The sequence below is a fragment of the Physeter macrocephalus genome, chromosome 1, assembly GCF_002837175.3.
Source record: "Physeter macrocephalus isolate SW-GA chromosome 1, ASM283717v5, whole genome shotgun sequence".
NCBI classification, from domain to species: Eukaryota; Metazoa; Chordata; class Mammalia; order Artiodactyla; family Physeteridae; genus Physeter; species Physeter macrocephalus.
In genome coordinates, this window is record NC_041214.2 from 54,487,404 (window position 1) to 54,500,239 (window position 12,836).

General features: G+C 42.6%; 1 protein-coding gene across 5 annotated transcripts in view; it reads left to right on the forward strand.

Annotated features, from left to right (window-relative positions):
• SCHIP1 (schwannomin interacting protein 1) overlaps positions 1 to 12,594 on the forward strand; it is a 139,842-nt gene extending 127,248 nt beyond the window's left edge. For 4 of the 5 annotated variants that reach the window (XM_028490542.2, XM_055081971.1, XM_028490560.2 and 1 more), the window contains 5 exons: positions 3,308 to 3,425; positions 4,396 to 4,593; positions 5,484 to 5,607; positions 7,979 to 8,072; positions 11,957 to 12,594. In XM_028490542.2, coding sequence (XP_028346343.1) covers positions 3,308 to 3,425; positions 4,396 to 4,593; positions 5,484 to 5,607; positions 7,979 to 8,072; positions 11,957 to 12,008 — 586 coding nt within the window. In that variant the 3' untranslated portion in view covers positions 12,009 to 12,594. Of the gene's footprint in view, positions 1 to 3,307; positions 3,426 to 4,395; positions 4,594 to 5,483; positions 5,608 to 7,978; positions 8,073 to 8,525; positions 8,617 to 11,956 lie in introns of all 5 variants that reach the window. The other variant, XM_055081977.1, reaches the window with a different exon arrangement.
• The last annotated feature ends 242 nt before the right edge of the window (positions 12,595 to 12,836 follow it).

The following is a 12,836-nucleotide window of genomic DNA, read 5'->3' on the forward strand; positions in this document are numbered from 1 at the left end:
TATCACTAATTAACAAGAAGAGGTTAGTGTTTTGTTTTCACCTCAGATGGTGCTTGAGAGCTCCAAGCAAATTAGCCCCCGGCTGCTGGGATTTCGCCAGACTGTGTAGCCTGGTTATAGGCAAGACACCGCAGTGTGAGGGACAGGGGCTCTGAGTGGCTGGAGGGAGAGCCTCAGAACATCCATGCCTCCCCGGGATGGGAAGGGGCCAGGAACAGGGGTTATCGTTCCCGGACCCAGTGGCACAGAGGCCTTCAGCAGCACTGGCCGCTGCTTGGGAGCCGTGGTCGAGTTTCCCCAAAGCCACCTTCATCTTAAACCCTCTTAAAGGCTAAAGGCAAACAAATCCTTCTTGAAACCTGAGTCCATTTTAAGATGTCTGTACTAAAATCCCCGCTGAACTATTAACTGTAATATCATATAATTTCCTTTTCCTGAGAGTAACACTCTTGGTGATTACCGCTATAAGGAATTATAAGGCTCACCCTGTAAGAAGCTCTGCTCAGTTTCCCACGGTGATAATGTGTTACTAAGGCGATTTTCTGAATTTCTACCTGAGGTGTTTTTTCATTTCACTCCGACTACTAAATCCTTCCCTTTTTTTTTTTTTCTTGGCCTTTCCTGAGTTAGAAACGCTGCATGGGATAGTTGATTTAGGTCTGAGTTGATCCTTAGCACAAAGGTCAGTTTGGGGGCAGAACAACAGAATTTATGATCAGACTTTCTTCATAATGAAAATATCTATCTTTGGATGTTTTAAACCTTATTTTGCAGTGGTATCGTGTTATTTTATATTTTTATAATCTGTGTATATAGTGTCTTCTTTCTTCTTTTCAAGACTTTAGTTATTCAATAAATAGGAAATACTACATAATCCTTGATTCGATTTAGGTTTAATTTAAAATGTCTTTTTTATTTTAAAATATGACTTTAAAATATGTCTGTTTTTAATTTGCACTTTTTAAATTTCCACTGTTGTCCGATCCATGTATCTTGAGTTTTATTGTTAAATATGGGTTGATTTGGGGTTTTTTTTTTACCAACTATGGACAATAAATTTTTTTTTTAAATAAATGTATTTATTTATTTATTTATTTTTGGCTGTGTTGGGTCTTGTTTCTGTGTGCAGGCTTTCTGTAGTTGCGGCGAGTGGGGTCTACTCTTCATCGCGGTGTGCGGGCTTCTCATTGTCGTGGAGCACAGGCTCCAGACGCACAGGCTCAGTAGTTGTGGCTCACGGGCTTAGTTGCTCTGCAGCATGTGGGACCTTCCCAGACCAGGGCTCGAACCTGTGTCCCCTGCATTGTCGGGCAGATTCTTAACCAGTGCGCCACCAGGGAAGCCCGACAATAAATTTTAAAACTTAATTTATATGGGATCAAAGGGTAACCTGAACATATTCCATTTCTCCAGGAAAAAAATATATATATATATATATATTCTAACGGTAGAAAGTTAAAAGGAGACAAATTCCAGCTCAATAAATGTTCACGCTGCCTAACGGTGAAAGTCAGCTCAGGACGCTCCCAGTGAGTCAGTTGTGCATCAGGAGTTGCAGTGACCAGGCCAGGTGTTCAAGTAGGTGACTGCAAGGGTCCCCTTACAAAGTCACATCACCTTTAAAATTCTGTGGTTGTTTTGTCTAGGCTTTCAGAAAGTAGAGAAAGGAGGATAACGAACAGTACAGGGCACTTGCCCTGTGCCCATCTCTGAGCTCTTTTCATCCTTTCTACAAACCACTGAATTATTCACCCTATTTTACAGATGAGGAAACTGAGGTTCATAAAGTAATGTGCCTTTTGGGAAAGAAGTAAGGATTCAAACCTATGTTCTACTGATTGCAAGCACCCTGAGCTGATCACAGCAGAACCTGTCACTTTCTGCGGCCAGCCCTAGGCCTGGGTCTGCTTGCCTGCACCAGAGGGTAGTGGGGGAATGGAACTGGACCTCCAGAGGGAAAGGCTGCGTTTCTCTCCTGGGGAGAATAAGCTGGGACTTTCAGTAATTAGAGAAGTTAACAATAGGTGGCGGTACATACCTGTAACAATGATGGTGTCTGTGTTAACTCAGTACCTTTTCTTTTTCTGAGTTCTGTATTGTTTTCAATCAAAGTGCTTTAAATGAGTCATTCGAGCAATTTATGCAGAGCATCCCTACCCATTTGAATTAAAAAAAAAAAAAGCAAATGGAATGTCAGCTATCAGACGAGTTGCTCTTTGCATTTCTCACTGTGACAATAATAATGCCTGAGCAGATTTGGTGTCCCCTGTCCTAAACCTGGCTTACAGGAGCCTCCTTATGACCCCTTGCTGCTTAGGAGTTTCCTTCTGCCTTTTCTTTCTCTAAACTTACAGACTGGGGCTACTAGGGTTGCTAAGAAAGTGCTTCTTGAAAAACACTTTGTTGTCAAATGGCAATGAAATGTGTTCGACTTCAAATGAAGGTTAGGACACAGAGCTGGATCCACAGCCTGGTTGCGTGTATAGCAGATACACAGCCGGCTGGCCCTTTGTGACCACATTTCCAGCAACATCCCTCTGGAGCTTCCCGGATTCGCCACAAACATAACGAGCTCCCAAGACATCTCTGCCTCTGAGGCTCTGTTCACGAGGCAGTCTGTAGAGCCTTGTGTTCCAACATTCTGCTTTTCTGACTAAGCTGGAGGTTTCCTTAAGTTTCTCGAGGGTGAACCTCTGGTGTGTTTTTTTCTTAATGACATAAATGGGCTCCCTTGGTGGGCCTTTGACAACCCAACCGCCTCAAATAAAATTTTCCTTCAGAGGACCTTATTCTATTTGGGGAAAAAAAAGGAGTCTTTCTTCAGAGAGCTCTGGCCCCGGGATGCTGGATCTAATGAGCATCACTGGATTGTCCCCGTGGGGCAGGACACTAGATGACACCAGGCAGCCTTATTTGGCTGAGGACCCATTCCTCTTCATCGACAGAAAATGTAAACTCAGTGTCTCAACGCATTTTTATTGTGTACCAACTATGTGTTTGGTATTGTGCTGGGTGCTATAATGTGGCCTGAGATTACTTTTCTCCCAGCGTGAATTGGTGTGTGGAAAAAAAACTAATACAGTATGAGTTAAAAGTTATCATCTTATCATTTATCAACTTATCAAGTTATCTTTCTTATCTTCTAGTAAAAGTTATCATTTATGAGTTGGGAGTAATATTGATCACTCACTGCTCCCTGTGAAGAACACATTAAACTACTTTCTTTAGCAAAATCAGGCAGTTCTTTTGGACGCTACCAGATAACAAAGAGCTGAATGGAATTAGTGTCCCGTTTGCTTCTGCCCAGCCTGCAGAGTGGGATGAACCTGCAGATATGCTTTGTCAACGACAGCGGCAGCGATAAGGACAGCGATGCTGATGACAGCAAGACCGAAACGAGCTTGGACACCCCCTTGTCTCCCATGGTGAGTGCCACAGCTGCCGCTGAGGCTCCGAGTGTGCTTTCCTGGTCATTCGGCTTCTTTTCTGTTGTTAGTCAGAAACAGAGATTAAAAAAGCAGTGTCTCATGACATTTCTTGACATGGCAGTGCTCCTAAAATTTGACAGTGATTGAAAAATCAAAACTGTGATCCGAGAAGGATATATAAGCTCTGTTAAAGTTAGCGACTACTTTCATACTAAATCGTAAGAGAAATCACATAGGCCCTAAAAATTATAAAAGAAAATACACTATATACCAATCCTTCCCCACTGGGCTTAGAAATATGAGCACAGACTACCAATGGGATGCATTTTAAAAGGCAGGGGATGGGGTCCGGGCAGGGGTGGGAATGCTAGCACATAGCTGTTCCTCAGAGAAACCAGCAAGGTAATGTGGGTTAAACGTTGGTTACTGTTCCTTGCACACGTATTACAAAAGATGGCCCTGATGATCCTGGGTGCTTGTTGCTGGATTTCTTTCCTCTCTGGGAGGTCTATCGCCTTTCTTACCAAAGACTGACTAACAGGAAACCGTGTTGGTTGTTGAGTGCAATGCCACGTCAGAACCTCATAGGATATCTGAGATCCTTTCCGCTCTAGGGAGCAACGCACCGCCTTAGCTCTGAGTTAAATATTTTGCTGTGTCTGTTCACTTCAAGGAAGTTTTGAGAGTAAGAATCATAGAAATGTCTCAAGTTTGTTGCAAATATATATTCTCCCTATTATTAATTATGTTACTTTTTATGCTAAAATCAGAGTCTATCACTGACTGAGGAAATAAAGTAGCTTTTAAAATGTTACTTGCTATTGGTACAAATCAAATCAAGAGTTGAGTCCCTTGATGGAGGGGACTCTTGGCTGCTTTGAGAGAGGGCTCAGGGAAGACTGTAGCTCATCTCCAAAGATGGTACCCGGCACGCAAAGCTCAGGGCTGCTCTTTTTTCCCTTCACAGAGCAAACAGAGTTCTTCCTATTCCGATAGAGACACTACTGAAGAGGAATCCGAATCCCTGGATGACATGGATTTCCTCACAAGGCAAAAGAAATTGCAAGCCGAAGCCAAAATGGCCCTTGCCATGGCCAAACCAATGGCCAAAATGCAAGTAGAAGTGGAAAAACAGAACAGGAAAAAGTCTCCCGTCGCTGATCTTGTAAGCAGCGGACGCTGAAATGCAAGCGAGTGTTTGGTGGCTGCAAATGGTTGAGGCTGTCCCAGTCCTTTCCCAGAGTTATGCAAACTTGGGTTTTTACAAGGCAGTGTGTAAAATGTACTGTCATTGAGAAATATTTAAGTCTGTTTCTTTTTCCTCCCTACTGTATCACTGAAGGATACATACGCAACAGATTTCACTCACAAAAGTAAACTTTGCTCTCGATTCATATCTACTGTGTTTCTTAGGGGCAGTATTAGCTGTCATGGGAATATTTTAATTCCTTTAAAGCAGTCTCAGTTTAAGAACCCATTGCAATGGCAAACTCCCTATTGCTTTAGCTCTTGTTCCCCCCTTTTCAATGAAGACAGTATGGCAGAGTGGATGAGAGCCCTGGGCTTTGGAGCTTAAGACTAGCTCTGCCATTGACCTACTGTGGGGCTCTGGACACATCTCAGTTTTCTCATCCATAAAATGGGAATAATAATAACAGCTGTGTCAGAGCACGATTGTGGAAAAAGTAGTCAAAGCACTTAGCACAGTGCTTGTAGCATGCTGTAAGTTAATAAGTAGCTGATATTATTAACTTTATCCATGTCATTGACATTACTTGAGCTCCCTGGTAATTCATTTGTGGATGTAATAATTGACTCTCAGTTGTAGACCAGTCCAAAAGCTTTTGCTTTGAGTAGTGTCCCGTTCTGATGCCAATAGTGCTTCAGATGATGTGCTTATATGGAGGGCCTCACATTGGGAAAGTCAGATGGGGAAAGCTCTTAAGCAAGGAACCTGAAGTGGGTGAATGAAGGTGGGTCTTTTAGGAGAAAACTGGGTCGTACGTTCAGCGTGGCTGCTGCTCACCCCTCCATTTCTTCCCTTTCTGTCTTCAGCTGCCACACATGCCTCATATAAGTGAATGCTTGATGAAGAGAAGTTTAAAGCCCACTGACCTGAGAGACATGACTATTGGGCAGCTACAAGTGATAGTCAATGATCTCCATTCCCAGATAGAAAGTAAGTGTAAGATGCTCTGGAAAATGGGATATTAAGTGTAAAATATCATGGGATGGATAGTACTATTTCCTTGATTCAGTTCCTTGGTACGTTTCATTGGGGTCCTCCTGTGTACTTGCAAGGAAAAGAAGAGAATCACAAGGCTCTCTTTTTGTTTTTGTTTTTGACTGTAAAATGTTGAGAAAGTTTAAGACTTTTTCAAGGTTCACAGAGGTTAGGGATCCTTTTTATTCATCTGAAATCCCCAGCACAGTGCCTGGCATATAGTTGGCTTCCAACGCGTTTGTGGAATACAATTTAGTAGTTACAAGTCATTTATTATACAGTTATACGCTCAGCTTTACTTGCACGTACATTCATTTTAGGTCATCAAATTCTACTCGACTTATGCTGTGGGACTCCAGGTGGTGAAAATATATGTGACCGATATGTGAAAATTATAGGGTGAGAAAGCGTGGGCCTTCCCCCCCACCCAGAATGAAGAAGGGCCTCCACAGGAAGTGTGCAGGGTGGGTGGTGAGTGAGTGGCATTCACTCGAAGTGATTGCTTACACAGAGAAGGGCAGGTGCTGGACCAATGAGAGCGCTCGCTCACTGGGGAAGCGTGCTTAGCCCAGGTGAACTCACGAGCCCTCCAGCCTCTGGAACATACAAGTCCATAAAGTCTGATAGATTAAAACCACCTAAGAGACATGCCAACTAAATGCAAACCAACTAGATGTATTTACTTATTCAGGTACAATAAAGGTATTGTGGTTATGTTAATTTTTTTTTTTAAAAAAAGAGCCCTGTCTTTAGAGACACATACTGAAGCATTTACAGATGAAATAATACGATGTCTGAAATTCGCTTTCAAATGATCTAGTGGGAGAAGGGGAGATAGATGAGTTCAAGACTGGCCATGAGTTGATAACTGTTGAAGCTGGCTGGATGCATGGGGCAGGGGGGATTCCTTAAACAATTCTCTTTACTTTTGTATCTCTTTGAAAATGTCCGTAATAAAAAATTTAAAGCTTCATACAGAAAAGACATTCCCACGCACTATGCAGGCACTCTACTGAGTATAAAAAGCTACCCTAAGAACCCACTAGAAAAAATAAAATTGGACGTATTCAGTGGCAAGTTAATACCTTCAGCATTTTAAAATCAAGAGAAAGGATTTAACATTTTAATTAGGAAAGCATAGATTCACAGGCTTTTTAAAAATTCTACTACATTTTAATTTTAGTTGAGCATAAATTACTAGGAATTAAGGACTTAAAAGGCTTTCTGATCTTTTACCACTGAAATATCTTCCTTAGAATTTTAAATAATAACATTGCCAGCTAGTCCTTTTCAGGAGTAGATGGAGTTTTAGACCTCTTTGTATGACTTTTTTTCTCCTTTTTTAAACTGAAAATGAATCTGAACTAAAGGCAGACAAATGCATCATTTGAGGTCAGGATCTCTGAAAACATTTCCAAGGAGGACCTCACTGAATACCCTCTTCCTTTCTTTGGTTTCTGGGCCCAGAGCTCTTGCTAAATGAATGCTGTCCCTCATGTGTCCACATGTCCAGACCTAGAAGCTTTCATTCTTAGCTGATGTGAGGGGGAAAAAGCAAGAGAGAGCCCCCTGCTTGTTTATATTTTTCAATGGCAGAAGCCAAACTAAACCCAGTACACTGATTTCAGGAAGACTAGTTATGTTTCCATCTATTTTATGCCCAGTATAAATCCTAAAGAATATTTTCCTCAGCACCAATTGTCCAGAGAACTCAGGGGTTATTTCTTCAGGTCTTACACATCTGGTTCTCCCACAGCTTTAGATATTACTGTTTCCTAGAGCAACCTGCACGTAGGGCTGCTCTTCCCTTCGACCCCGAGGAGCCTTTGAGCACCCTCAAGGCGCCTTCCTCCCCAACGGGGGGTCTGATGGGGGCTCTTGTTGGGTGCAGTGGCCTCTCCAGCTCTCCGTGTGGCAGGAGCACCCTGAAGATGAACGGTGGAAAACTTAACGTGCCCCAGACTCCTGCGTTCACATTTCTTGAAAACACAATCCCGCTTCTTCTAACAAGCTGTTTTCCCAACAGCTAACCGTTTCGTTTCCCACTCTGATGTGAATGTAATTGGATATCCTTTGTACTCCTTTTCTTTCAAGACTTCTATAAGTACTCAAGCTAGTCGTGCTCTCAACTTGGTGACTTCTCCTGGGCTTATGAGAAGCTAGTTTAAGAACTCTACATTTTAGCAAAAATGGCCTCCTACTGTGTTTAGCTGTTTGTATATGTGTACGCATCTATCGTGCGTATGTGATGGTGCATGAGCGGTTTCACATCCTGACTTAGATGCGATTTTGTCTGTTTCTAAATGCTCTCGTTTCTTTGCCCCAGGCTTGAATGAAGAGCTGGTCCAGCTGCTACTAACCCGAGATGAGCTGCACACAGAGCAAGATGCCATGCTTGTGGACATCGAGGACTTGACCAGGTCAGTGGTGCCTCATCTTTCCAAAGAAGGAAAGCAGCCTGGGATGGTTGCAAGTCTAAGAATTAAGGCAAGAGCGAGCTCTAGAGAACTTCTTTCCTTTACTTCCATGAGTAACTCGCCTAACCTCTGCTGGTGTCAGCTGTTTAGATGGAGGGGAAGCGGCCAGAACTGCTCCCATCCAAACGCATGGCTTCTTCACAACCATCCTCCCCTAGTGATGGATTGTAAGTGCATTAGAACTTCGTCCACCCCCACTTAAATCAGGTCAGCCATTCTGGCCTAAGGACTTTATCCTGAAGGACTGTCCCCTTGAGAGTCGTCCCTAAGCCATTCCACGCTGGCCCGATTCCAGCACGTGGTGGGTGCCACCAAGTGGCACTTGCTGTTATATGACCCGACTCTTGATCGCATCTGCCATGCCCGGAAGGCAAGGACACTGGCATCTTTCCACAGCACCGGCGCCACCAGATTGCTCTCACCATGGGGAGACTCCAAGACTTGAGTTTCTAGCTGGGCCTGGTTCCGAGCGCCTGTCTATAAAGAGGTAAAGAATGCTTCCTTCCCTGGGGGATAGGGAAACTAGGCTAATGCTGGTCAAGATCTTGCATTTCTTCATAGTTTTCCTTGTGGGAAAGCCTCCCACCATAAGTATATATAAAGTATATGAAATACCGTGAGCATTCCTATGATCTTATATTGTACTTACGATGCCACCTTTTCTGAGACAGTTTATAGGAAGTCTTTAAACCACGAGGCAACAGTTACTGTTAAGCCCAGAAATGGTATTCAGAGAGTGGAAGCTCCCAAGGAGAGAAAGAAAACTGCTTGTCACGGTAACATAAGGAATTAGCCACATGATCCAGAACCATCCAAGAGAAGTTTGAAAACATATGTAGTGAAAATGCTCTCAGCACTCACCACAGGGACCACTTCTCAATGTGTAACACTGGGTAAAATATTTTTCTAAATGCAGTGTTATAAAAATAGCTTGGGTAGCAAAATAAGTGCTGCGGAACTATGTTTAAGTTTGTTTTTAAAGACCTATGGGCAGCACTCGGTTTTGTATGCTTTGGATGTTATATTGCCTCACCCCTAACAAGAACACAAAAACAAAAAAAAACCGGAAGGTCTTCTCATACCTTCTTAGCATATTTGCCTGCATGTGAAATATAGTAACACTCAAATACTATTATTGCCCCCTACAGCTGTATTCAGGCACTGCACCAACAATTGTAAGACACCTGCCTTTTTGTTAGGCTAACAACTTTGCATATAGGGATTAAGATTATGGGAAATCAGTAGTGAAATATACAACCAGGACATGCATCTTCTGAAAAATATATAGACTCTTTCGTCAGTTCTGTGGCTTGCCTATGATAACAGAGACCGTTTCTCTGCCCCTCAGAGCAGCGTTGGCACCCCTCTTTGCAAAGACGACATTCAGAGGCTCCTCCCTTCTCTCGGAATGTTAAGCTATTACTTAGGTTTGCAGTGAATTTTGCTTATCCCTTCAGATGGTGTGATCATGGGAGACAGGGTGGGCAGAACCATGGGGTTCAAAGGAGAGGAGTCACTAATTTAAAGGTACTAGAGGAACCCTTTAAATTAGAGCAGGTGGGGAGAAGTTTCGATGCCCATTCCTGGCTGCAGAAATATAATTTTGCTCATGGAGGGATCTAAGGATACTTAAACTTCCCTAAAGGTAGGAGTGCCAGAGTATTGCAGCCAGATCCCAGAAGGCCGAGAGCATGGCCTCTGGGAAGCCCTGTTCACCTATTCCCTTTACCTGTGCAGCTCCTACCATTCAGGTGTCAGTTCACATCGGTGGTTCTCAATTTTGGCTGCACATTGGAACCACCTGGGGAGCTTTTAAAGTACTGATGTCTGGGTCGCACTCCCAGAGATTCTGATGTAATGATTCTGTGAAGTAGCCTGTGCATTAGGAGTTTTTAAATCTTTCCAGATGATTCCAATGAACAGCCTAATTTGAAAACCGTGGGTTTAGATACCTCTTTGGAGAAGTGCTCCCTGATCCCCCAAGACTGATGTAGGGCCCTCTGTGCTCCTGGCAGCATGGCATCCCTCCCAAGTAGAGGCTAATCCTATTGTGTGATATGGTTTACAACCAACCTGGCTATAAGCCCCCTGAAAGCAGAGACAACACTATTTTCATTCATTGCTGTGTCCCCAGAACCTAATACAGGGCCTGCCAAGTACATAGTAGGTCCTCAGTAGGGATTGTTGATAAAAAGAAGTCCTTGTGGGGCTTGAGTGAAATAAGTCCGAATAAAAGACTTTATAAATAGTTGACGAGAACCTTTTGGTTTTATGGGCGGAAACCCTTTCCCTCCTTTGTTTACAATTTTAATGAAATTCACCCTTGTATGTATGTCTCAAAATAACACCCAGCTTTCAATATTTTCTGAAGCTCTTGCCTGCCTGTTCTTTCCTTCTCTCTCAGAAAACCCCTTGTTGTTTGTATGCACGCGCGCACACACACACACACACACACAGATACATATTTTAAAACAGCTATAAGAACTATACTTTAATTAGCTACCATGGAATCTTAGTCACTGGGCATCAAAATATTTCCTGAGCTGAATTTGTTCAAGTGAGGTCCATGAGCTACTATATGAAGATGATAAAAAAGATGGTCTGCTAGAAGGCATAATTTCTTTTTTAGGAATAGGGTGCTATTGATGTCTTTTTCCTGAGTCCCTTTGTTGGTAAATGAATATCAGAATATTCTTTGTGGGCTGCTGCATGTGGCAGGGACGCTGCTGTCACTTCTCTGTTTCTGAATGTATTTGTGGTCTTCCCTGTAACACAGATGGGAGACATTCTGCATAATACCAGTGAGTTAAACTTGATGTCACTGACTACCCAAGTCTAGGCAGCACCCAGAAACTGCCCCTGGACCTTTGATGACAGCTGGAAACCACACCCTTAGATGCTTTTCTCTTGCCAGATTTATAATTTCCTAAGATCCTCCTTCAAAACATTTGTTTCTTGCAGCCTTCAGACCCTGCCACTCTCTGGGAAGACGTTTACTTAGCGCCTGATCGAGTGATGTAAGCAGCTTGGCCATTCCTCCCACTCCATCTCCACTGGCCAGCTGCTGGTTAGCCCAACTTTGGGCTCACAGGCCGTAATAGGGCTTGATGAGTAAGACTCACCCCACCCTGTCCCCCCCGTCACTGCTGTGATCATGCCCTTGGGACTAACTGAGGGGGAAAAAATATGCAAATGTGGGAAATCTTGACATCCACAAAGGCCTACCGTTTGTTTGGAAGACATCAGCCTTTGTAAGAATAAAATTGAACTATTGTATTATTAACAAGAGCCTTGTTAATACTTAGATTTGCATCTGTGTGCGTGTTTGGATAAAGTAGTCACAACACCTTGTTTTGACGTTTTGCTTAGCACTTAATCTTCTATCTGCTATCTCCTTGCTTGCTGTCTGTTCCTTTCTTGTCTCTTGCCATTAGAATATGTGCTCCATGAGAACAAAGATCATTGTCTGCTCACCACCAAACCCCCAGCACCAGGAGCACAGAGAAGGCACATATTAAACATTTGTTGAATAAATTATCCTAGTTACTTTTCTCTTTTCATTTTTAAACACGGCACTTTTCTTCTCAAAGGAATGTGACATCTACATGTCTCAGGTTAATCCAGTGGCTTACTAAATAAAAGGAATCATACATAGAATATAAAAATTGCAAGAGGGCAAATCCATTTGAATTAAGTACCGTTTCGTGATTCTCTTGATTTCACTGTGAGTAACTCCGAGCCTCCGTTTGGAGGATGTTTTCGCTGTTGATGGGAAAGCAGTTTGGCTTTCTCCTTAGCACTAAATAATTGTATTATTCATTTTACAGACACGCTGAGAGTCAGCAGAAGCACATGGCCGAGAAAATGCCTGCAAAGTGAAAAGAAGCCATCCAGCCAGAGGACAAGCTAGAATTTATTTTGCTTCTGTGGTTGTAAAAACGCTGTTGCTAAAGGTGGCATAGAAACAAACAAATATCAGTGTTAGTCATCGATAATGTCTGAAGCTTAACGTCCGGTGATTGGCCTTTGCTTCTTAATTTATTTTAATTTTTTTACTGTGCCACTAAATATCAGGCATTTTAATAAAATATTGTTACAAAAATGTACAGTACTTACACCATCACAAATCATGGTTAATCAAAGAGGGTAGTTTTAACTTTATTTTTATTTGTTTAGAGATTCTGAGTTGGAGCAGTATTTTACCATTGACTGCTTTCATTCTTCACTGTAGTTTTAAAGAACTGTAAATGACGGTGCTATCCAAGTCAAAAAATACATGCCTGCCTCGTAGTGAAGTTGTAGGTCTCCGTAATATGTATATTTTAATCAGTTTTCAACATTTTGTGAATGTTGACTACCTGAAGTTCATTTTTAGATGTGCTATTAACATTCTGTTGGATTCAGAGGGTTCCTTAAAAGTTTTATGTATAAATATGTAAAATAAAAATGAAAACTTTGTTTCATAGGATATGTCTTTTTGCTCACTAGCAAGCCCTACACTGGCTGTCCCTCTTACCTCTTCACTCTTCCTCAACCGAAATCCCCACCGGGAAGCTTTTATCAGTGAAGAAACAAAGGGCTCCGGAGGACAAGAAATGCAGGGAATCGCCAAGAAGATTGTGGAGAGTATATGGGAGTGTGTGTGTGTGTGTGCGCGTGTGTGCGTGTGTGTGCGTGTGTGCGTGTATGTGTGTGTGTGCGTGTGTG